General features: G+C 49.2%; 1 protein-coding gene across 4 annotated transcripts in view; it reads left to right on the top strand.

Annotated features, from left to right (window-relative positions):
- ZDHHC14 (zinc finger DHHC-type palmitoyltransferase 14) overlaps positions 1-25,792 on the top strand; it is a 265,769-nt gene that overhangs the window by 211,283 nt on the left and 28,694 nt on the right. For 2 of the 4 annotated variants that reach the window (XM_047769850.1, XM_047769849.1), the window contains exons 4-5: positions 11,219-11,356; positions 14,575-14,623. The exons of 1 other annotated variant lie outside the window; for it this stretch is intronic. In XM_047769850.1, coding sequence (XP_047625806.1) covers positions 11,219-11,356; positions 14,575-14,623 — 187 coding nt within the window. The remainder of the gene's footprint in view (positions 1-11,218; positions 11,357-14,574; positions 14,624-25,792) is intronic. One more of the 4 variants, XM_047769851.1, reaches the window with a different exon arrangement.

The following is a 25,792-nucleotide window of genomic DNA, read 5'->3' as shown; positions in this document are numbered from 1 at the left end:
GTTTCATGAATCAATACTTGAAATGCTCCAGTGTTTTGTTTTATTCTTCTTTATAATGCTGATCATGATCAGCTAAAGGAATTTGATGCCCCACTGCTTGATCACAGCCCTTAGTTTGGAAAACTGAATAAAACATAGGTCCTTCCTGTGTGTAAAGCAGCTCCTGCCCTGGGGGCTGAAGACTGGCAGTTATGCTGGGTGAGCAGAGTGCCAGCCTCAGGCAGGGCTGGAGTTTGGGGTGTGTACCCAAGGATGGCACATTGAACGGGCCAGTCCTGCCTGCTTGCCCTCAAGAACAACTCAGCCCCCAAAACAGCTGTTACAGTTAGTCGCTTCACTTTGAGCAAACTAAACCAATGGGTCAACCATTCTTAACAAAGAACAGCGTGCGGGAAGCTGTGTATAAACTGCCGTGCGTGAGCGCATGAGGGTGAGGGGGACCACCGGACACATCAAATTTAAATAAAACTAAGTCAGAGCATTGAAAAAAATAAAAAGAAGGTTAAGAAGTGGCGCTCTAGAGGTTAACAAACAGAGCTTGCGGTCTTCGTAGGCGACCACGGCCGAGCAGGTGTGCAGTGCTGGCGCTGCTCCTCCGCCTGCCCCACACGACGGCCCTTCTCTAACCCCTCCTGCCCCGCCTGGCCCAGGCCAGCGGAGCCCCAGGAGCCCTCCCCACTGGCCGGGGCTCGGAGCTTGGTCGCTAGCAAGTGTCGGCTGGGAGGGTCTTTCTCCTTGCCTGAGGCTCTCGTTTGGAAGGGGATGTTAGCGGGCTGTGAACTCCAACTCCTGCTTCGCCGCCGCTTCCTCGCTGCACTTGACTTTTAGCAGCCCTGAGTCCTTCCAGGAGACCCTCTAGACATTAAGCGGCCACAGGTTAGAAAACCACATTCCCAGGCCAAAAGCAGTTAACCAAGGCTGATTTAATGTTCTGCTCTCACCATCTTGAAATTCTGCGTCATTAAAACTTTTTTTTTATCAACATGTAGTTGATTTACCAAGTTCTGTCAATGTCTGCTGTACAGCAAAGGGACCCAGTCATACCTATCTATACATTCTTTTTCTCCTATGATCTTCCCTCATGCTCTATCACAAAGTAATTTTTTAATGAGATGCCCTGGACTTTCCGTTTGCCATGAGCCCCCCAGATGCCATAGCGGGTCCTGACCATTAGATAGAAAATTTGGCCTCTTCTTTTGAAAGCCTGTGTTTTAGAAAAGTAATTAACGATCCACGGACTAGACTGTGGTGACTCAGTGAAGGCTGGCAGGCTTTGTACAAACGATAGCAACAAACAAGAAAACAGCACACTATATTTAGAGTCGGAGATGTCTGCTGACCTAGTTCTGGTGGGGGAGTAATTACGTGGTACTGGGTAGTCTCTGAGCCCTGCAGAGCCACCAGTTAGCTCTGGGCCTCACCTGCAGAGTTCTGGGCCAGTTCGTGTCAATTATTTTTAGAGTTTCTACTTGGGAGGCCCGCCAGCACTTCCTAATTTGTGTAGGGTGTACACAATTGACTTTAATTCTTGAAAAATTTTATTTAGCCATACGGTCTTAATATTTGAGTGGGAAAGAACCATTAATAGCATATCCAACTGCTGAGGCCCAGAAACCTGCCTGGGTCCCATCATGAAGGAGGCATTTAGGATTAAGACTTCAGACTCCACTGCCTTCGAAAATCCAGTGTCCTGGAGTTTCCATTGTGACTCATCAGGTTATGAACCCGGATAGTATCCATGAGGGTGTGTGTTTGATCCCTGGCCTCACTCAGTGTGTTAAGGAACCGGCGTTCCCATGAGCTGCAGTGTAGGTCGCAGATGCAGCTGGGATCTGGTGTAACTATGGTGCCTGTGGCTGTGACCGGCAGCTATAGCTCTCATTCGACCCCTTGCCTGAGAACTTCCATATGCCATGGCTTTGGCCTCTAAAACGCAAAAAAAAAGAATGCAGTGTCTTTTCAACAATGCACCACCAGCACTGCAATATCACACGTATTAGGATCTTAATTTGGGACTGCTTAAAACAAGTAAATATTTACTAGCTGATTTTAGGGATTTTGGGGGGCTTTTTTGGGGGGGGTTGTTTGTTTTGTTTTGATTTTGGTGCTTGTAAGCAGTGGGCCATTTTAGAAAATGGAATATAATGAGGGAACCAAAATATAAAACAAATGGAGGTCTCTCTGCTCTAGTTGAAGGGCGGGGGCGGGAAGGCAGGGGTTCCCAGCACCCAAGGAGCTCACTTTGGAGTCACGTTACTCTGCAGTCATCAGGGCTCTGGCTGTAGGAGCCGCCCAGGGAATACAAGCAGAGGGTTGCCGTGGCCTTGTTTCTTCGGGGGCCCCTGTGACAGCAGTGTGGAGGACAGACCAACGGGGTGACCCAGGGAGGTTTCGCAGTGGTTCAGTAGAGAGGTGACGGGGCCTACGCTGTCTGCAGCTGCAGCAGCCCCCAGAGGCAGAAGCAGGAGCATAGGACAGACAGCAGGAATAATACGGTGAACAGAACTGTCGCTCAGCTGGATGGGACGGATGGGAGCCAAGGGTGGTGATGAAAGCTTGCGCCACCTTGGCCAACTAACGAGGTGCATGGGGGCGCCATTTACTAAGAAAAGGCGGGTTAGTGAGGAGGGTGTATCAGGGAGCCTGATGAATCCAGCCTAGGCCCCGAGGAATGAGAGGTGTCGGTGGGACAGTCAGGTGGAAACGTCTAGCAGGCAGTTGGAAGGATAGTACAAACTCTCCTAAGGAAAATACCTCAGTAAGAAGTGTAAGGGCCCAAGCGTGACCCTCAGATGTGCCTTGGACCTGAGAGGAAGGACTGGGGTCACTCCCCCCACCACCCTCCCAAGTCTGGAGGTTGGCAGTAGATCCCCAAACCTTGAACTTGAAAGGACAATGGGATGGTGGAGTCAAGGGCACAGCCCCAGAGTACCACCCAGGCAGCTGGAGAAGCAGGACTGCAGGGCGCTGAACATCTGTGTAGAGTTAGTGTGCTATGAGAATTCTGGAAAGCCCTACAGGCAACTTCCTAGTGTCCAACACCCCTAATGCCGCCGTCTGAGTCTAGCTTTACTTCTGCTCTGTATCAACCGCGGGGCAGTGGGAGTTCCTATTGTGGCTCAGTGGTCAGGTTCCAGTATCCATGAGGATGAGGGTTTGATCCCTGGCCTCGCTCAGTGGGTTAAGGATCTGGCATTGCCTCAAACGTCAGTGTAGGTTGCAGATGTGGCTCAGATCTGGCATGGCTGTGGCTGTGGTGTAGGCCAGCAGCTGCATCTCCAATTTGACCCTTAGCCTGGGAAACTTCATCTGCCAGATGTGGCCCTGAAAAGAGAAAACAAAATAAAAACAGTGAGGTGGGACTTGTCTGCAGAGAGCTGGCCTGAGCCCTAGGCCCTGACTCTGAGAGGGCCAGGCAGGGGCGCCCAAGGGTCTCTGGCCATGCCCACCTTCTAGAAAAGGGAAACTGGGGACAGTTAAGAGCACTGTAAGCATAAATATCACCCACATAAAAATATTCCCTGCAGGGGACTGTCAGAACACATATTGAAGAAGGGTCAGAGGGGAGCGTGTGCCCCCCTCTCTCCCATCCAGCATCTGTCCACGTGATCTCTTAACACAGGCTGTGTATGTAATTGCATCACCAGGTGAGATGTTATGTGCGTAAATATACAAGACACAATACATATCTGTGTTCCTTTCCTTGACCTGGTCTTATATTTTAATACTACCAGTAATATAGTTGGGTCTACAGTTTCAACTTAAGAAAAATGAAATGTCTAAAGTTTTGCAAGGAGGTTTTCTGCTGGATAAATTCTCACTATTTTGGACACATCAGAGTTTGCTCTTTAGGGGAACTGTCATCAGTTTCATTGAGCTGTTGTGTCCCGCTCATAGACCAGTTCTCTGCGCCTTAGATGGTGTAGATTCTTTACTGCAAGATCACAGAAGCAGGCTTACTTTGGAAAAGCATGCCCATCAGGAGTATAATTTTTCAATTTTGTGTTGTCATCAAAAGGTTTTGAAAGGCCTTAGAACTGTTGGCTTTCCATGAGTATAACGACCCCATGAGATAACTCAGACCTGAAAACTTCATCTTGAGGATAAATTGCCAGGCTTCCAAAAACATGGTAACTGGCCATGAAAGAGCATCTGTCTGGAAAGTGTGGGGCCAGTGGGGAAAGCACCGAGTAGTCCTAGAAGCAGAGACCCAGACGCAGCTCAGAGGAGCCCTGGGACTGTGGCAGTTGCACTTGGCCCTGAGACTCACTTCCTTCGTTGCCTGTTCTGGGGAGTCTGTGCTGCCCGCATTGAAGGCTCAGTGTGGGGTGAGGTAAAGCAGGTGAACTGTACTGAAAACCAGAAAGCCCTGCAGATGTTTAAGCCACTATGATGTAAGGTGGTATTGACACTGACGTCAAGGGCTGGAATTTCTAGAGAGGAATGGAGTCTAGAGAATCCTAGAGCAGGAGGGGTCTTGGTGGTCAGCATGAGCTTGTTTTTCAGATTCAGAAGATAATTGTTTTATCCTGGGGAAGATGAAGGAATGCCGGGGCCTGGTTTCCACCCCCATAGCTAGGATCTGGTATTGCTGTGGCTTGGCTGTGGTGTAGGCCGGTGGCAACAGCTCCGATTAGACCCCTAGCCTGGGAACCTCCATATGCCTCGGGCATGGCCCTAGAAAAGACAAAAAGACCGAAAACAAACAAAAAGAAATATAAGAAGTTGCCCTTTTGAAGAGCCGAAGGGACCTTGTTTGTTGCCCAAGGAGACTCGGCACTGTGCCAGGTGATGGCGAAGCCAGGATGGGCGACACAGGAGACCGTGGGGGTGGAGGAGGGGGTGTGGTCCAAGGTTAGGTTGTAGTGTAAAGGAAACAATAGGTCTGCATTTACTTACTGGTTTTACATTGAAAAGTTCTAGTTTTTTGATAAATAGAGCTACAGTGTGCAGAATCTTCATTTATAGGACATTGACAAGGACTCAAGACCAGAAACTACACAGGTGCTAATAAAACACAGAGTCACTTTACATTCAATTTTACAGCTCAAAGGGGTCTGAGAGCTTATTTAATCCAACTTTTTACACATAAAGAAACTAAGCCCCCATGCGGAAGAGGTGTATTAATACTCCAAGGCCACAGAGTTAGTTAATACGATTTCTTGATTTTTGTTTCTTCATAAAATTAAACAGAACTCATTTTCAGGAAGGGAGCTAAGAAGCCTTCCCGATACACCCCTTTGCCCTTCGCCCCAAATAGCCATCGCCAAGCCCCATAATGCCAGTATATAGCGTTTGCTAAGGAGTGTGGTCAGGTCTGTATGTCTCCATAAGTTTTCAGAAACTTCTCATGTTCACTTTGCTGAGAATGAGGCCATCTTTTCATGGGTTCGAGTAGCTCTTGATTGAAGGTGGGCACCCCAGGCACGAGCTTCTCCGCGTCCTGCAGAGGTTGGATGCCTGGATCCAGAAGAAGCCCAAGGAGCCACTGACACGTCGGCCAGTTGCCGTGTGGCCGAGGTCCATTCTTGTTCCCCCTGCTGATGTGCTGTGCCTAGAGCTGCAGGTGCCCAAGTGTGCTGCCCCAGGAGGGAGGGGACAGGGCCTCAGGCCCACCTGGCACAGTGACCAGCAGGGAACTGGCACAGGAGGCAGGAACAGGTGGTGTGAAGAGTTCAGATTAATACCTGGTTCCAATGCCAACTCCTCCACCTGCACATTCCTCCTCTGTGAAATGGGCACGGAAGCATCACCCTCACCAAGTTTAGTGAGAATAAAGTGACACAATTCATGTGAAATACTTAGCACAAGGCCTGGCACATAGCAAGGACTCAGTAAAGTTTGGGTAAAAGTGAGAAGAGCTCCCATTGTGACTCAGTGGGTTAAAAACTCGACATAGTGTCCGTGAGGATGCAGGTTTGATCCCCGGCCTCACTCAGTGGTTAAGAATCTGGCTTTGCCTCAAACAGTGGCGTAGGTCGCGGATGCAGCTTGGATCCGGTGTTCCCGTGGCTGTAGCATGGGCCCCAGCTGCAGCTCTGATTCCTGGCCTGAGACCTTCCATATGCCGCAGGTGCAGCCATAAAATAAATAAATAGTGAAGGGGGGATGGAGTAAGAGGGTGAGGTCGCTTTCCAGAAATCTCACCAGTCATTGAACACAGTAGCAAGGCTATTATTACTTAGAGTTTCCCAAAAGAGGAACATGACTTATTTAGTGTCTAAGAATATGGTCCTCTAATACTTTAGCTAGTTTCATTGTAAACGTTCCTGTTATATAATTTTTAGAATCACGTGGGAGTCATAAAGGTCAAGTGACAATATGTGCCCCTATATCTCAACAGTCATCATTCTAAAGATGCTAAAGATACCTCATAAGGCAACATCTTTCTAATTTCGGAGGTAAAAAGTCCTAGGTTTAAAGAAAAAGTAATTTTCCACCTCATACCTTTAAAAACATTTAACTTAATTTAAATGTGATTAACATATAAATGAGAAGTTCTACATTTCAGTTTTCACAGGATTCTCAAGATAACTTTGGAGAAAGAAGTTGGGACTATTATTCCCCAAGCCCAGGACCGCTGTATGGAAAACCCAGAACTGCTTGGCCTGGGGATATGATTTTATTTCTCTCTTGAGGGCTTGTCTTCTGGGAGATTTCAAATTCTTAAAACATTTTCAAACACTTTTATTCTTTTTTCTGGCAACCTTCAAGCACAACTTTTGCAAAAATGTTTCCCTTCGTATTTTCCTTACTGTTCCTGTGGATTTTTCTGTCCCCGTCCAGTTTTCATGCATCTCCACTCCTCCTTACTTTGAAGGCCTCTTACTCATACTCAGTCTCTCCTGGAACTCAGACCTGTCTTTAATCAGAGGAGAGGCCTCAGGTCAGCCCTGGGGTTCCTCACCTAGCTCAGTGGCGCCTCCTCTGAAAAGTGTGGGGATAGCCCTGATTCCATGGAGCTCTCCTCAAGGATAAATGAAGTAATGACGGAACAGGCGCCCAGGGAACGGTAGCTTTAATCACCAGTAATACTACTCTTTTCATTAGTATTTAGAGGTTGGGGTTAGCAAAATAGGACCATAACTCATGAGCACTTTCCAGTGTCTCCACCTGGGGGCCGGGAGCGGGGGTCACGCGGAAGCCTACCAAAGGCGATGCGAGGGCATTTCTCTGTCGGCCTCGTGCACGTTTGTCGAGTGCATGCTGCATGCCAGGGCTGGGACGGTGACCAGAAATGATTTCTCACCTTAACGCCTCACCTGGGGAAGGAGAGGAAAACAGATCCTCAAATCTCACCAGGGCAGCAGGTGCTAACGGAGGTGTTCGCAGGGCGCCGCCGCTGGCCGACTCGGACCTCGCATCATTTTACAGAAATTTCTAGGTTTATCACCCCACCCGCACCCCACGCCCACGTTCCATTTGCTTCCCCCCAGGCTCTGTCCCCCGTGCAGCACAGCGGAGCACGCACCCCCAGCGGCCTGCTTTAGGGAAGGGCTCCTCGTTCTTTTGAAAGGAACCCTCCAGAGCTGGAGTGTGGAGACCACTCCCCTCCAGCAGGATCCAACCTCAGCGTCAAGGGATTTACAACAAGTCCCAAGCTGTTTCTGAAAGAACCTCCCACCACACACCCCTCACCCCACCCCGAGGATCTCGGACACCCGTTCAGTTTTTCCGCAGGGAAGACGCGCAGGCTGCGCTCTCCTGAGAGTTGTTGAAACTTCGCAGACGTGTGGCTGTTCGCAGCGCTGCTGCGGGCTGTGGCCCCTCCTCTAGCGTTCTTCCTCTGCCAGTCACTGCCCCACTCGGTCCCTGGGAGCCACCCCGTGTGCCAGCTTGTGCCCGCTCTCCTCTCTTCTTCCCTGGAAGCAGTTCTCTGTTGAGAAGGGCCCCAGGTGGCCCCTGAGTGGAGCCAGTGAGGGCGGGTTGGGCACCCCTGCCCCGTTTCTGCTGTGACCCATCGGGAAGGGTGCTATGTGCAGCCAGCATCGCGACAGAGCAGACTGGCTTTCTAAATTCGGATTTCCTCTCTTAGAGGCTCATTCTCTAGGTCTGAGGAATATTCTGGATGGTGAAAATAGTGTCCTTGCCAAACAAGAGGAGGGACTCCTAGGAGCCTTGGGGCACCATGCTGTCCCTTCTCAGTGGTCCCGGTGTTTGATGTGGTGCTGCGCTCGAGGGAAACGCTCCTCACAGGCGACCTGGCGGTTCATGGGCGAGTCTAGATAGAGGCAGGTGGAGCCGGACCCCAGGTGTGAACAGTGTGACCCTGAAATGTCCTCGTGGTTGTATGAGGGTTTATTCAGTCCTCTGATGAATATTTATTAAAGGCTTAGGGTGGGCAGACAAAAACAAATAAATAAGATGATTTTAGGTAAGGTGGGTGAAGGCGCCAATGGCCGTTCTGACTTCATCCGTCTAAAGTTGGGGGTAAAGGAGTTCCACCCCCACCCCCGGGAAGAGAAGTCGGCAGCACAGCCCCCGGGAGCAGATCCACCCCCGCACCCAAGTAGGGAAGCAGGAGGAGGGTGCTGGTTGGGGATGTAAGGAGACTGGGAGGCGTATATGAGAATAAGGGGCTCTGAGCTCCTTTATTCCACAGAAATGCCCACCGAGCTCTCAGGCTCATGTACCACTTCCTATTCAACGATCACAAAGAAAAGCATGAAAACCATTGAGTGGAAGCAGTTCTCAGTGAGCCCACGTTGTCAGTGGGATTTTTGGTCAGCCGAGAAAAATTTTTCCATAAGATAAGTGGCAGCAGCTTTCAGCTTAGCGCCACCAGAGAGCCAGGCATTTGCACCCATTCCTGAGACATCGCTGGTTTCCCAAGAAGCCCCCAGGCAGCCCCCACCCACCCAAGGGTCTCATGCCCGCCTTCTATTGCTTTCTTCCCGTAGCAGCTCTGCCTCCCTCGGGAGAGCACAGAATCCCAGTTTAGCTGACAGTAAACTTTCTAAGCTAAAAATACAGCTCCCACACACCCCCATAGAAATGATTGCCCTGAGCCATAAAAGACCTTGATTCTTGGCGTGGGGAGGGGAGGGAGTCCGCTGTGTGGCTTCTGCCTCCTGAGCCCTGACGTCTCCTCTGCGGTGGGAAGCCTCACTTTAGTGAGGAGGCTCCCCATTTGGAGACCAGCTCTCACAGCTGGCACCAGAGGTTCCAACCTAAGCTGTGCGTCTGTGCCGCCAGCCCCCCACTTTCCAGCCTCATTTTCCATAGGCAGGCACCAAGAAGAAAAGCTGTTTCTCCAAGTGACAGCCTCAAGTCTTAGGAAAATTCGGCTGATTGTGACTTCTCTTTTTGTGTGTTCCGTATGGACCTCTCCATTGTACAGCCTCCGTGGATCAGGGACTTGGGGAAATGAGGTGGTTTTTATATGGGAATTAACGTTTCCAGCTGCGTGGGGTTGGCAGGCCATGTTAACATGGAACTCACACGGACACCCCAGCAGGAGTTGCTTTCCTTTGAATGTCAGCCTCTTATAGGCCATCAGGTTGTCACCAGGCTGGTGTGCTCTGACCTTTCCCTTTGGGTGACCTCTGCTCAGTCTGACTGCCGCATGTGGATATCACTTGCGGACAATGGGCAGTCTTCCGCCACTGTCTCCAGGCGTCCTCGTGCCCTTTTCAGGAAATAAGTTTGCACCTGACATAAAATATGAGTGATTTATGATAGGTGCCCAGAAAGAAATGAAGCACTGCCTTGCATAACTTTATAGTGTTTTATTTACATAGTCCTCATACAACTCTCTCTGTACGTTTTCAACCCACAGATAGACAGATAAGACATGAAAATTGGGTAGAAGCTAAGCTTGGATAAGAGCCCAAGTGGAAGGCTTGGCCAATGGCTAGCGTTTTCCTCCTCATCCCGCAGCAGGCAGTCTGATGGGAGTGGGTGTGTTGGAATGGCAGGCTAGATAGGCCTCTCGAATAGATCAGCTGAATAGGAAGCCCTTTGACATTCCTTGCAACAGGAAGAACAAATCACAAATGCGTTACAGAAATTCCCAAGGTAACAAGGAATAAAATATAAAAATGCTGAAAGCCAGGGGGTTCCCGTTGTGGCTCAGTGGCAACAAACCCTACTAGTATCCACGAGAATGCAGTTTTGATCCCTGGCCCGCACCGTGAGTTAAGGACCTGGTGTTGCTGTGAGCTGTGGTATAGGTCGCAGACGTGGCTCGGATCTGGCTTTGCTGTGGCTGTGGTGTAGGCTACCATCTGCAGCTCTGATTCGACCCCTAGCCTGGGAACCTCCATATGCCATGGATGCAGCCCTAAAAATATAAAAAAATAAAAATAAATTAAAAATGCCCAAAACCAGCCCTCTGTCATTGATGAAGTGCTCCAGGCAGCTTGTGCATTGGGATCAGCCCTGAGAAAGACCTGTCCTCAAGTCTAGTTCCACTGCTTCTGAGCTGTACAACCCCTGTAGGCAGTCTCCTATCTAAGTTTGCTCATCTGTAAAATAGGGCAGCAGCGTTTTCCTCACAGGATTGTTTCAACGCCAAATGTATTGATGTAAATGACATCTCTTGATAAACTATAAAGCACAGCATACTGTTTTTTTTCAAATGCTTTCCCAGACAGCATTTAATTCCACAAGACTCTATATGGTATCTTTGTTTTACAGGTAAGGAAGCTGAGAATTGTGGATTAAAAGATCAGGTGTATTATGTTACTTGAAGATCATAGATCACTTTTAAAAAATGATGTCAGTTGTCCTATGACTAAGTATTGAAATAGCAAAGACATTTCTTAGAAAACAGCTGTAACTGAGATGGGAGAACAAGGGATTGTCCTTCTGTCCTCTCCCAGGCCCCTAGTGATCTCTCTCTGTGGCCACTTAGCCATGAGAGATGGTCACTCAGGACCACACACCCCTGAAAGGCTGAGCCCCAGCCCGGTCCAGCCCAGCGACTACCATCAGAAGTAAGATTATTCTGTGAACCTAAGAGATTTCTTGTACAAAAGGGGGAAATCGGTCCATTCCTATTATAATGACAATAGAATGCATGCTTTTTGTTTTTTCAAAGCTCTCTTGAAAGAATAATTATGTTCTTGAAATGCCTTATTGTTAGGCATTTCTCTGAGTGGTGAATGTGTATCCTTCTGTTATATTATCAGCGTATTGGGGGTGGAGGGGGGCTCCCTCAAGTGAAGACGTTTCATTAATTGATTTCCTTTTTTTTTTTTTCTGCCTCTCATTTCAGAACGGTTTGATCACCACTGTCCCTGGGTAGGCAACTGTGTGGGGAAAAGAAACTACAGATTTTTTTATATGTTTATTTTATCTCTGTCTTTCCTGACAGTCTTTATATTTGCATTCGTTATCACCCACGTCACTCTTCGTAAGTATGCTGGCGAGACCAGATTACGTATGTAACCGTTTGCCTGACTTTAGTTTCTGTTTTAGTTTCTCGGTCATTTCGGGTCTCTCTTTCTTCTCTCTCCCCTTCTCCCTGCCCCCGCCTCCCGTCCAGCCCCGGCCCCTTCTCATTTCTCAGCTCACACCCCCTGCACCCCAACCCCTGCTCCAGCCTTGAGACCTGATTTTCTCTTCTGCTAAGGACTCTCCAGGAAAAACATGTCCACATTTTCATGAAGGACGATGTGCTGTCAGGATATCTATTGAATAACAGAGCTTTTTTTTAAAAAAAAAAAGTGAAATCCACTTAAGCAGATTTTCCTCCCTAAAAAAAAAAAAAAAAAAAAAAGAGGCTAAAGATTGAGCTTTCTTATACACAAATCTGTAGATATTAAAGATAGACATTTGATAAGCTATAATTATCTGCTGGAACCTTGGCAAACTACCCCGGGCATATGAAGGAAGCAACTTTATTAAAAATGAAGTTTGGATATGAATGACTTCAATATATGTTTGTCAAAGCGATTGCCGTTTGTCATTCCCCTTCCAAAGGTCATAATGCTGAATTTCTTCTGTCTCTTGGCCCCTCCCTTTGCTATAATAGGGAGTGAGGAGAAGAAAGCTGTTTGGCTTTGACCTGTAACTGTGAGCTTGTAGCCTTCCATTACAATGCCATTAGTGACATGAAAGAGCAGCCCTGCCTCCAGGTTCCTCAAGTACCACCGCCTGTTAGCAAGTGCAGAGCCACTCTCTGGAAGGTTTCTGGACGCAAGCCTCACTTTCTTCCCTGCAGTAGTGCTGAAACCACAGTTTGCTGAGGCTGAAGTTAGATCCGCAGATCCTACCCCCCTGCTGGAGCGGGGTTGGGGGGGGGTTATGTGGGAGCTGGGGATGCGGGAGGTATGAAAGGGCCACGTTAGTTCTCTGTAAATATTGGTCAATTTTGGACATTAATGGACTCTCCCAAATGTGCATAAGCATCTTAGATCCTAGTTCCCATTCTTTCTGACTGAAATCCCTTCATCTGAATGTGACACAAATTCATAATACATGCTCGAGAGCCATAACTTGGTAGGATGGCCAGAAGAGGATGAACGTTGGTTAGAGACCCCTTCCCCTCGTGCACACCGCCTGGCAAGGATGCCCCCGGGGCTCTTCCAGGGCACCTGTCCTATTTTGAGGATCTCAAAATGGCCAAAATGTAACTAGGATCCTATCTATATATTAACAGACAGTAGAAGTAGTTGTACAATGAGAGAAGAAAGAAGTATGCCGATACTCCAGCTTAGTTATGACACCACAGAACAGTCTTTAAACATTACATCTCCTATCATCTAGAACAACTTCAAAATGCCTTTATATACGTACATACACATACAGACATATGTATATATACATAAATGTATACATGTATAGAATCTCATTGTGTTTATGGCCATGCCCTTACCTGCATCCTGGACATCAAGCAGTTTTTATGTGTTCAGCCACACGCAAACTCTAGGCGCGTTCGCACACACGCACACACACACACACACACAGTGAAGCTGGCCACCCGCCACCATAGTTGCATTGTGATGGACGCTTCACTGTCATCTCCTCTAAAGTTTTACTCACCCTGGTTTCAGCAAAATAGAGTTTCCTGTGGTTTCTGCTGATACATTGTTAAGCCAATCTTCCACCAAAACAGCGTTCAGAATTTATCTACCTGCAAGTTCCCCAACTATTTTGGAGGTTTTCCTCTCCCTGGTCCTGCACCCCCGACAGCCCCCACAGGACAGCCCCACCCGAGGCCCCATATGCCTTCAGGAAGGACAGAGGTTTTGCCTGGCTCTGTGATCCCTTGAGGTTCTGGAAGCCTTGGCAAAGGCAGAGGGCTGTTTGAGAGCAGCCGGGAGGCTGTCCCCTGAGTCCTCCCAGCAGGGACGTGGGCTCTGAGAGGAGACACAGGACGGGACAGGGCAGGGCAGCTGGGGAGGAGTCCTGTTTTCACAGAGATCTCTGGGAAGGTGGCCTCTGGATTTCCTCCCAAGAAAGGAGTGTTTGGGAAGGTGGCACCATTGGGTTCAGTAGGGAAAGGACAAAGCATTGCTTCCCGTCCCTTCTTTTGCCTCCAGATTGTGTTTGCTCTGGGCTCCGCAGGGTGTCCACCTGCAGGCCCTGCTCTCCTGGCCTCGCGGCAGGGAAGGGAGCACCTTAAGCTTTCCTGTAGTTCTCCCACGGGTTGGCACCCTGGCGCATGGCACATCCCTAAGCTGCGTGGTGGCCAGTGGGTGCAGAGAGGAGGGGGAGGGGCCACAGAGGAGAGGGAAGCTTGAGGAAGAGCTGGAGCCGTCCCACCCTCGGCCTCCCCAGAGCAGACCTGGCTTCCAGGTACACAGAGGGAGCCAGGCCCCCACCCCCCAAGCCCACATTGCGCCTTGCCAAGCAGACATTGCTCGCACACGCTCTGGAACTGGTCCCATGGCACCCATTCCCCCCCCTCCATGCCCCTCCCATCTCACTGCCACCAAGGGCCAGATTATGTCCCCAGAACATGTGGACCCAGCCTTGCCACCCCAAGATGAGAGCACCCATAGCTCCTCCAAATGGGTTTCTCTTTTAAAAGGCATAATGGCAATACATAAAGTAAGAATTGCTTCTCGTCAGATATGTCTTTACTCAGGCCCCGAAGAAATGTTTTCCTGCACAGTTAGAGCACAGTAAAATGTCTCCAACCCGAAAGAGTCAGTAATAAACTTCGCTTTACGAGTCTGTTTACCCTGGGTGCAGAGAAGGGTGTCTTTCACATGTTCGTGGCCTGGTTTATAGGACGCCCAGGGTCAGGAGTTAACAAACTTTTAGGAAAACAGGGTTTCATAAGAGAAAAACGGCACACCGGGTTTTGTTTTCCTATCAAAATGAGGAAAGCTGAGGCGTAATCAGAACCATATGGGAAAGGATGCAGACACCCCTCGGCTCTCAGTGAATAAATACCCTGCGGATGTTGGATCTACTTATGAATCTGCCATTTCCTTGTTGAATAACTTCAGTGGGGTCTCAGTCTCTGATCGGGATACTGGGGGCTGTAAGCACAATAAAACGTAATTATTTAATTGATCTGTAGACATCTCTTGTTTTCATGTAGATGAGAGAGCTCTCGGCCTGAAGGCCGTTTGCTGGGGGTGGACGTGTAAACACTAAATTTGGGTTTCCTTCCCGCAGGTTCACAGCAAGCGGGATTCCTAAACGCCCTCAAGGACAGTCCTGCAAGATATCCTTTCCGGTGTTGTTGACAGCGCTGACGCGCTGGGGCTCGGGCTGGCCTTCCCTCCGTTACCTCTTCATCTGTGCTTGGCTCTCCTCATAAATCGCGTCCCTTGGCCTTCTGTAACGCATCCAGAGAATTCCCTGATGTTCACTCGCATGAGTAACAGCCTCTGAAGGCTTCACCTCCAGTGACTCATTGAGCCTTGCTTAAATCGAGGTGCTCTTTAGCTAGACAGCTGAGTGTGAATTCTTCCCCCGCCCAGAAAACCCACGCCGATGTGCATGAACTCAGGCCGGTTGGAGAAGTCAGGCTGAGTTCCAGCTGACTTCACTTTGACCAGCAGGCGGGTCCCTTCTCAGTGCAGTCACCAGATGGGGATCCTCTGACTCTGTGTGGGTTCTGTCTGGGGACGCGGTTTGGCATTCCTGTGGGCAGCGTGGATAACCCTGCGCTTAGTTCTAGGAACGGAACACCTTCACGGAGCCCTGAATGGGCTAAAGATGGTCAGTCTCGAGTCATTAGGACTAGTCCCATCCCCCCAAACAGTATATATGGGCCATAGGACTTTGAACTTCTTAGAAGAAAAATGTTTACCCATTAAGTGCTTGAATGAGTTGTCACTCCCTCCCCTGTCCCCCTAGATGTGACACTAATTGGTATAGAGTTGGACAGCCAGACCCAAGACCTGGCACCACCTGGAACCTAGCTCTCTTTCTTCATCATACAACAGCTAGGGTGGACTTGACCTCCCTGTTACTCCCAGGAGTAGCCTTCACCTTGTGGTAGAGAATTCTTAAAGAATAAAGTCGGCTAAGGTATATATATCATGCATATCATTTAGCTGTAAAAATAAACCAGCCACCCATGTCCCTGGAAGCTGGCGTGTGTGTGTGTGTGTGTGTGTGTGTGTGTGTGTTAGTATTTGGCCAGACCTAAAAGTACATGGTTTATATATCTATATATCTATATATAGATATATAGATATATATTCACCTAATGTAACATGTCTCCTTCATGGCACCTCTGTGTTTATGGGCAGCATGAAATGTGGGTTGCAAATATAGATTCTGTCGTCAGCTGCTAACCTTAAAAAGAGGACAGGGACATATGAAGATGTATAAAAAAGTCTTGGAGAATACATTTCACAGGTATGTTCTATCTTCTCTTAATGGTCTGAGAAGGGAGGGTTATAGCTAGAAGTTGGCCAGAAAACATCGATGGCTGCTTAAGAGCCAATCTCATGGGCAGTGCCACCCTCCGTTTCTCTCCCCGGCCCTGCCGGGGTGACCACCCTCCACCAGCATCACCTCTGTGTCCTTCGGTTTTCAGGTCATGTTATTTTGGCGTATGTGACCTTGTCTTTCCTTGTCTTTTTGTCCCAGTCTTTCAGGAAAACAGTTCCATCATCAAAACATCCTGGTCTTATTAAGTTTTACGAATGCAACTCAGAGCTGGAATGAGGTCTGGGCTGACGTCCGGCATGCTTTCTGAAGCCTCAGGCGTGTGGCAGCCTCAGCCCCCTCCCCTCTGTCCCCTGAGACCTGTGTCTGTGCTGGACACCCGTGCAGCATCTCAGACAGCGGCCAGCGTCAGTGAGGAGACTCCCCTCAGCTGGGAGGGAGGAGCAGGGCTGACCTGAGGCCCGGGGCATCTCAGCTGCCTGTTCTGCTGCTCAACACATCACCTTTGTCACCTCTGGGCACTGGGCTCTCCCTCCAGCAGAGAGGAGCTGGGTGTGGTTGGCTTTGTGGCTGCCAGGTCTCCCGGTGTCCGCTCCCGACCTCTCAGCTCGAACATAATTCCAGAGGGGTCACAGGTAGGACAGGTGTCAAGTCCCGGTCTTGGGTGAAAGTCTTTTTTGTTCCTCCTCTACCGTAATTAATGATGAGGTCTTGGGTCCTTTTAACTCTTTCGTGTCTCAATTTTTTGACCAAGAATTGTCGAAAACTTGGCCATACTAGGCTGACAAAATCAATTAAATGGAACACGAGTGAGAACACTCAGTGCCAAAGCGTTGTTTTTGTGCATGGCGGGAGTGATCTCAAAGAGGCTTCTTTTTGTGGCAGTACATGGGATGGGCAGGCTCCACCAGGACATTCTTCTAGAACGCACACGTCTGCCCGTTCCCGTGCTTGGGCTGCGCTCAGTCTGTGTAATCAAGAGCACTGTGTTCCCCACGGAGGAGACAAATGTTGCCCCGAGAAGGCGCGACGGGCTGTTTGGGTGGCCCGCCGACCTTGCCGGAGGAACTGTTGGTGTGGAAGGAGAGAAACGCTTTTGTTTGGTTCTGAGCAAATTTGAGGTTATTTTCTTTGAAAAATCATTCTCCGGTAGAGGTAAATTCAGGCCCCTGACAGCCTACAGACCCCGCTGCTGGGCACCCTGGCACTTCCGGGCCAGGGCCTTTCCTGGCACTGCTCTGGCACATGCAGGCTCTATTAGCTTCCTGTTGCTGCTGTAACAAATAGCTACACATGTAGAGGCTTCAAGCAACTTAAATGTTTTATCCTCCAGGTCTGTCAGTCAGACGTCTGTAGACTTGGCTGATTTCTGCTCTGGGTCCAGAGCTGAAGCCAAGGTGTCCCCAGTCTGGATTCTTCTCTGAAGTCTCAGGGGAGAATCCGCTTCGGCTCATTCGGGTGGTTGACCAGACTCCTAGAGTAGAGACCGAGGGCCCCTTCCTTGCTCGGGTCCCGGACTCCTGGCTCCCTTCCTCGTCAAGGCCAGCAGCAGGGATCAGCTTCCTCTCACACGCTGGGTCTCTCCTGTCCCTCCCGCTCACGCCTCTGACCGCAGCCAGAAAGGCTCTCTGCTTCTCTAAAGTGGCCCCTGCAGATCGTCCGGGAAAATCTCCCTAAGTCCATGGCCTTCAGTCTACAAATTCCCTTTTGCCATGGGGATGGCGTAGTCACAGCTGCCAGGGATTAGGGCATCTCTGGGGAGGCCACTGTCTGCGCGGTGGGCCTTCAGCGGGGAGATGCCCCAGGAATCCGGCCCTCAAGCACAGGGGCTCTGAGAGGGTTTCTCCCTAAACCCCTCCGGGAAGCTCACTAGAATCCAGTCACTTCTGAGGCAGCTGTCTTCCCTCCCTTTCCTTTCTGTTAATCTAGGAGAGGGTGGGAGGCAAAAATAGATGGGCTACAAATACACACACACACACACACACACACACGTGTGTGTGCCCATGTGGAAGAATACACATCTACATATATGCATGCGTGTACGTGTGTTAGACATAGATGTCTTGTGTATGTACATAGATGCACACACGTGTGTATTATCGTGTGTGCACGTATAGAGGAATACGTACACGCACACCTGTGTTATGTGTGTACACGTACACCTGCTGCCGTGCATTCAGGTTGAACACGTCATCAGAACGCCCGTGAAGCTTGGTTGAACCAGCCGATGCTTCACAGTCGACAGGTTGTTCTCTAACTTTGCGCCTGATGACTGGGTCCCACTTGGCTCTGTGGCACCTCCCATTCCTCTGTCATGCTGGGCTCCTGTCTAGGAAAGGCGACCTACAGCTCAAGCCAGTGTATCCCCGGGCAGCTGCCCAGCCAACATCCAGACCCTCTGATAAAACCCCTCCATTTCCCTCCTGGAGAAAAGCAGAACCAAGAGCCAGGCGCTGGAGGAACGTGAGGCAAACTGCCCATGTGTGAGGGAGGAACGGGGAGGTGACAGAAGCAGCCTGGCAAAGCCCCCAAAGTGGCTCTTCATTCTTTTTGAAAGTGGTGAAGAATTTCCAGAATGTCAGACATAGCTCTACACTAAAGTGAGGTGCTGGGCTTTTTAATTACCAAGCACAAGGAATTTTTTATGCCTGCCTCTGTCACCCCTCCGCAGGTCAGTGCTGTGAAGACCTAAAGCTTGGATTTCCCACCAGGTGTTTTCTGTTTGAAATATGTGCTTTGGAGAAGATTCCCCTTGTTGAGTGAGTTTGTTAAGAAGTGCTGCGTTCTGGTGCTTTAGCACACACTCATATTCCAGAAGAAAAAGTATGCTTTAGGTTCTACGGACCCGCATGAAACCAGCAGGGCTTTAGGAGAAGGGCATCCACCAGCTCATTCAAGAAGTCAGCCAGGGGTCCAGGGGATGGTGTCTGGTTCCAGCCACAGCAAGGCCGGGAGGGGCCGAAGGAAAAGCAGGTAAGAAGGAGGGGCAGGGGCAGGGAAGGGATGTGGCCGTTGGCTCTGGCTCTGGCAGGCACGTGGGCCTCCCTGGGGTGGGGGAAGGGGAGGGACACTGGCCACCAGGGTCCCCCTTGGCAGGAGCACTTCCAGCCTGAGAGCCCCTGGCCCATCCTCCCTCCTCTCCTCCCTGCTGCCTGTGCTGGCACCCCGTGACCCATGGCCGTTTCCTCACTTTCATCTCTGCCTCAGAGAAGCACAGGCAGTGGGCTGCAGGCTCCTGGGGTTCAGTGGGCAGAAGCCCCCGGCCTTCCCCAGGGAAAGAGACGGAAAGGGACTCTTAAAGGACGGCCAGGCAGGTCCGGCGAGGGAGTCCACTCGGCATCTGCTTCCCTCAAAATCATCATACTAAATGCCCACCTCGTGCAAAACCTGCCAGGGTTACATAGTCTAGAACAATCCACCAGCCCTGAGCTTCAAAGCACATCAACCAAAGGGGCCAGAGCAGCAATAGGGGTGGGGTGGGGATGTAGCCGTCACAGCACACACCTGCGGATGACAAGGTCTGGGCTTGACTCTTCAAAGCAGAAGAAGTCATAAGTGACAGAAATGGCCTACTGTGCCCTGGGGGTGGGGGTGGGTTCCGAAAGGAGGCCAAACCTCCTGCAGGGAAGTCAGGAGGCTTGGGAGGGTGGCAGGGGGCTTGGAAAGGTGGGTTCTAACAGCACGGAGGGGGGAGCGGGTGCCTGCGGGGCTGTGGTTCACTCCCTCACTCAGCAAGGTTTGCAGGGCGGAGTCCCGGGGCATAAGGTGTCAGCATCCTGATGCTCACACATAGCGGGGACGGCGAGGGGCCTGTGACACCTGAGCCCTGATTGGGGGCACAGGTCAGGACCCATTGCTTCTGGGAAGGTGGCTGCTGACAACTCTGAGAACCTGTGAAGGAGCAGGTGGCTGCTCCTACTGGACACTGGGAAGCAGCTAAGATTTTTGACGGGTGACTGACATCACCAAGTTGCTTTTTGTTCTGGGGTAAGAATTTCTCATCTTGGGAGTTCTCGTTGTGGCTCAGCAGTAACGAATCCGACTAGTATTCATGAGGACACAAGTTTGATCCCTGGCCTCGCTCAGTGGGTTACGGATCCTGCGCTGCTATGGCTGTGGTGTAAGCTGGCAGCTGCAGGTCCGGTTTGACTCCTAGCCTGGGAACTTCCATATCCCAGGGGTGCAGCCCTAAAAAAATTTTTTAATTAAAAATTTAAAATAAATTCTCGTCTTGAAGCGAGGAAGACAGTGGAGTGAGGTAGTGAGGAAACATTTGCAAAGGAAAGGCCCCTGAAACTGAAACCAGTGACAAAGGGACAGACCGGCTGGGAGCTTTTCAGTCAGATCCGGACCTGGAAGCGGGGATGGGGTCTGAGCCAGTTCTGGGGGTTCAGCCCTCGGTGACAGGGAGAGGGGCCTGGCAGAAAACAGAGACAGCGCTGGTTTGGGGAGAAATGAGCTCAGTTTGAGCTACATTTACAAACAGAGCCTCAGGGATGGTGTGCAGAACCTCCTGTCCCCCGACTGTCTTTGGGATCCTCTGTACTTACTGCACGAAATACAGAAACAGGAGGAAACAGGAGCCTGAAGTGAAGTGTCACAGCCACGTGGGAAGTGTTAGCAGTCACTCAGGGTCAGGGAGGCTGTGTGCCAGGAGCCCCTCCAGACTTCTGGGGTCCCTGGAGGTACAGCCCCAGGGGACCAGGGCCGGCAGGGGGAGGGGAGATGCCTGCTGACCAACAGTCACTTCAGTGTGATGGCATTAACGTCCAATTCGAAGGATGACGCTCGTTTTTAATCATTGCTTATTGTTCAGTTCTCTCGAAATGGTGGCGCTCAGTGGTTGGCACGTCAAACAGCGAGTGAGTCTACGTGTGTGCAGACTTCTGACAGAAAGGCTTTTTGTCCGCAGTTCGCGCTCATTTCAAGGTACTGTGTGAAAGGCACCTGCGGCCTGATGGGCATCATTCTGTTTCCGTGGAATTTGGTAGAAGGCTTGGAGTTGGCCTGGGTGTCGTCAGAACCGATTCACCCTGGGCCTGATGGAAGATTCACGAAGGCAGCCCAGGCCTTCACTAACCTGTTTCAGGGCCCATCCGTCCTGATGTCTGTGGATCCTCAGAGGGGCCCCGGGAAACAGGTAGGACAGGTGCCTGAGGTCTCTTACAGAGGTGCCTGTGCTGAGGTTAAGTGACCCCAAGGTAAGCTCAGCAGAACTAGCACCTGCCCCCGCCCCAGGGAGTTGAGACTCTTTCCCTCTGCCCCTGATCAGGCTGACCAAGGGAGTTCCGTGAGGAAGAAGCGTGCATTATGCCTCATGAGATCACGAAGTGAGAGAGCAGGCTTTCGCTTTTTATTTTTTAAATTTTATTTTATCGAAGTGTAGTTGACTTATCACATTGTGTTCATTTCTGCCGTGCAGCACAGTGATTCAGTTGCGTTGGTACACAGGTCCACTCCCATGTAGCTTATCACAGAACACTGAGTGGGTTGCCCTGTGCTATCCAGCGGGTGCCCATGGGTCATTCATCCATATATCAGAGTGTGCCTTTGCCATTCCCAAACCCCAGTCCATCCACCCCCACCATCACCCCGCCACCCTTTGGTAGCCATACATTTGTTTTCAAAATTTGTGAGTCTGTTGCTGTTTTGTAAATAAGTTTATCTGTGCCCTTTTTTAGGTTCCACGTATATGTGATATCATGTGACATTTGTCTCTGACTGGCTTACTTCACTTGGTGTGATTATCTCTAGGTCCATCCATGGTGCTGGGAATGGTGTTATTTCATTCCTTCTTATGGCTGGTAGCACTCTGTTGTACACCTGTACCCCATCTTCTTTATCCATCCTTCTGTGGACATTTAGGTGGCTTCCATGCCTTGGCTCTTGTACGTAGTGCTGCTGTGAACACTGGGATGCATGTATCTTTTTGAATTACGGTTTTCTCTGGATAGGTGCCCAGGAGTGGGATTGCTGGATCATACAGTAGTTCTGTATCTAGTTTTTAAGAAACTTCCATCCTGTTCTCTGTAGTGGTTGCACCCATTTACAGTTATCTTTGACAAAAGAGGCAAGAATGTACAATGGAAAAAAGACAGTCTCTTCAATAAGTGGTGCTGGGAAAACTGGACAGCTACATGTAAAAGAATGAAATTAGAACATTCTCTAATGCTGTACCCAAAAATAAGCTCAAAGTGGATTAAAGACCTAAATGAAAGGTCAGAAACTATAAACCTCCTAGAGGAAAACAGACAGAGCACTCTTTGACATAAATCGCAGCAACATCTTTTTGGATCCACCTTCTAGAGTCATGAAAATAAAAATAAACAAATGGGACCTGATTAAACTTAAACGCTTTTGCACAGCAAAGGAAACAAACGAACAAAATCTAAAAGGCAACCCACAGAATAGGAGATTTTTGTGTTTTTAAATTACCCCAAGTAATGCAAGAACTTAGTCTCATGTAACAAATTTCAAGCAGTCAGAAATGTCAGGGTAAAAAGGGAAGTGCTACTGTTGACTCTCCATCATTCTCTAGGAGTCCTTGTCGTGGTGGTGGTGGGGTCTTTCCAGATGCTCTTCTCCAAGTGTAAACACATATATGTGTGATGGATACACATAGACCAACACTCATTTTGGGGGGGTCCCACTCTTTGAGTTGTTCTGCAGTTGATTTTTAAAGATTTCCTGAAGATGTTTCCATGCCAACACATAGATTTACATCATTCTTTTTTCAACTATTTTATAGAATTCCAGAGTATAGACAAACCATTGTGTAGTCTTCCATTGATGGATATTTAGATTTCTTTTTTTTTTCTTACTGCTCAAAAAGTGAGGTAGTGGACTTTCTTGTATGGATCCCTTTGTGCACAAGCATTAGTATTTCTCTACAATGACAACTAGCTGTGGAATCACTGAGTTGAAAGCTAAGCATAGTTTAAATATTGGTTAATGTGCCAAACCTCCCCCTAAAAGGTTGTACCAATTCAGGCTCCGTTTCTCCCCACCTTCACCCACAGACTCTTTGTCCATTTTTCAGTTGGGTTTCTTGTTCATTTCCTGTTAACATGCTCTTTATATAGTCTCAATAATAATCTTATAAATATCTTTTTTCCCAATATTTTTCTCCTAACCTGGCACTTGCCCTTTAACTTTGCTTTCTTATACAAAAAAAAAAAGTATAATTTACTAAAAAAAAATTCAATCTACAAATCTTAGGTTTTGTGTTTTACAGCCTCACTCCAAAATGATGCAAATATTTCTTTTATTTTCCACTACTACCTTTATATTGTGTTTCTCAAGCTTGGCCCTGTGGTTTATCTGTAACATAATTTTTTGTGTGAGGTCTGAGCTGAAGTTCTGACTTCATTTTCCCAAATGTTTAGTGACGTGTCCCAATACCACTTACTCTTCTCTTCTAGCAGTTCTCAAACTTTTTGGTTTTAAGACCCTTTTATACTCTTAAAGGTTACTGAGGACCCCAGCAAGCTTCTCTTCATGTAGATGATATCTAGTTACACATATCATGTTTGAAATTAAAACTGAGAAATTTTTAAAACACAGGAATGCACACCCCCTTATTCTGTCAGCATAAGAGGAGCAAGGACATCATTTCATATCACGCAGCCTCCCGCAGAAGCCACCACTGCGTAGAATGAGAGGGAAACTGGAGATAATGTTTATGAAAATTGTTTTGACCTGGAGGATGCCCTGAAAGGATCTTGGGATCTTAGGGTCCACGGGCCACACTTCGAGGACCACTGATTCTTTTACCACGAATTTGAAATGCCTTCTTTATCCCACATGCTCACAAGCCTGTTTAGAGTGTTCCCACCTTGTTTTGTTACTAGAAAAGTCTTCTCCCACTCCAACCCCCATGATGTTATTTTTCAGAATTTCTGAGCTATTCTTGTGCATTTTCTCTCCCGAGGAGATTTAGAGTCAGTTTGCTGAATTCCATGATAAAATTTGCATTTGGAATTTTGATCGGCCTTACCGTGACTTCAGAGATGAATTTGGGGCAACTATACGCCTCTGTGGCCTTGTATTCACACATCTAGGAGAAGGGATCAGAGAGGCTGAAAGGTGGTGGTACTGCCATCCAGTCTGAAGGATCCCAGGAGCTTCCATTTCCAAAGGGTCTGTTGCGTGAAGCCTCAAAAAGGCAGCAGCCTCCACCCCAGACGCAGTGGTGGGCCCTCAGGTAACGGGGGTACAAGCCGTAGCCTCTTATCTCTGTCTAAGGATTATGGGATCATCTAACTGATGAGGAGAATATGCTGACAAGTTCCTGAACCTAAATATCTGAAAGCGTTAAATGCTGCTGTAGACACTCACTCTAGAGAACAAAGGGGTCTACGGCCTATATCTGCCGTCCATCAAAACTCTTCCTCTAAGTGAGCAGGGCCTGTTGTACTGTAATTTTTAGGGGGAAAAAAAAGAAACAATTACTAACAACATCAGTTTCTTTTTCTTTCTCTTTCTTTCTTTCTTTTTTTTTCTTTTTAGGACTGCACCTGTGGCATATGGAAGTTCCCAGGCTAGGGGTCAAACCGGAGCTGTTGCTGCCAGCCTACACCACAGCCACAGCAACACTGGACCTGAGCCACGTCTGTGACCTACACCACAGCTCACAGCAATGCCAGATGCTTAACCCACTGGGCAAGGGCAGGGACTGAACCCACATCCTCATGGATGCTAGTTGGGTTCGTTTCTGCTGAGCCACGGCAGGAACTGCCTGGTTTCTTAGATTTTAAACATCAGAACCCCAGACAGAGACCTGAAGCAGAATAAGATGCATGAGGACCCAGGGGTGCGTGGCTGTTGCCCACAGAGAAAGGCCCTGCCTTGTGCAGTGCGGGCCTCAGACACAGGCAGAAGGTCCCGAGGCAGAGCCTTGGCAGTTCTGGAATCTGGGGATTTGGGTCAGTGAGGACACCCACATGAAATACAGACTTTTAAAAATAAATCATTATTGGATTTGGCACTTGGCACAAAATAGTGTTGCTAACTAGCCTGATTGCTGGAATGTAGAGACATGGGCCATGACATATTAACAGAGACAGGCTCTTCACCCAGGGGTGGCTCTAAGGCCGTGGGACTGATGAATGAGGGTTGATGTGACAGGCAGTCTCAGCCTTGCTGTCCTGAGCTCTGAGGCTCCAGCCTAGGGCCTGTCATGTGACACTTTCTGGCTCTGGGCCTTGGGAAGGGTTCTTTCTCTCCTCGAAGTCTGGGGACCAAGTTCTAGTTCTGTTCTGCCAGGAACTCCTGTGTGAGTTTTTTCAAGTGGCTTGACTACCCTGGGCCTTAACCTGTTTCTAAAATGAAGGGATTAGAATGAATGGGGACCTCTTAACTGCAGCGCAGGTCACAACTCTGGCTCAGATCTAATTCTTGGACCCAGGCCTCGGGACCTTCTGCGTGTCTGAGGCCTGAACTCCACATGCCTCTGGGCGGGGGGAAAAAAAAAGGCCTCTCCTCTTTTATGATTCTCCAAATACTCAAATACTGAGGTACCCCCACTCTTCTGCCCACAGGAGCTCCATGTCTGTGTGAGGCCATCTGCCTTCTTACCTTCTGATGGACAAATGACCCCTGTTCCCTCTGGGCAGGGCACGTACGCCACCTTCTCCTGACCTGAGGGCAGGGCGGGTGCGTGGAGGCCCAGAGCAGGCATTCCTGGGGTTGCTGGAATCCCGAAGGAGGGGTGCCCACCCGTCAGCATTTTTCAATCCCATTGTCATCCAGTGAGTGCTTCAGTTGCAGCATTTTGAGCTAGAGGCTGCGGGAATTTAAAGCCATCCTGGCCACAGAGGGGGCTCACCATCTTATCGGGGACTGCAGAGAGATGGATGGAGGCTAGCAGTGGCAATTGCGGTACGTTGGAGCCCATCTCTGATGCAGTCAGTGTCCAGCTGCTTATTAAATTGGCTTCTACTGGAATTGGCTTGTTTCCACTCACGCCTCTTAAAAATCAGTAAATGGGTTT

The sequence above is a fragment of the Phacochoerus africanus genome, chromosome 2 (assembly GCF_016906955.1).
Source record: "Phacochoerus africanus isolate WHEZ1 chromosome 2, ROS_Pafr_v1, whole genome shotgun sequence".
NCBI lineage: Eukaryota > Metazoa > Chordata > Mammalia > Artiodactyla > Suidae > Phacochoerus > Phacochoerus africanus.
Note: the sequence above shows the minus strand (reverse complement) of the source record. Positions and strands in the feature narration are given on the sequence as shown.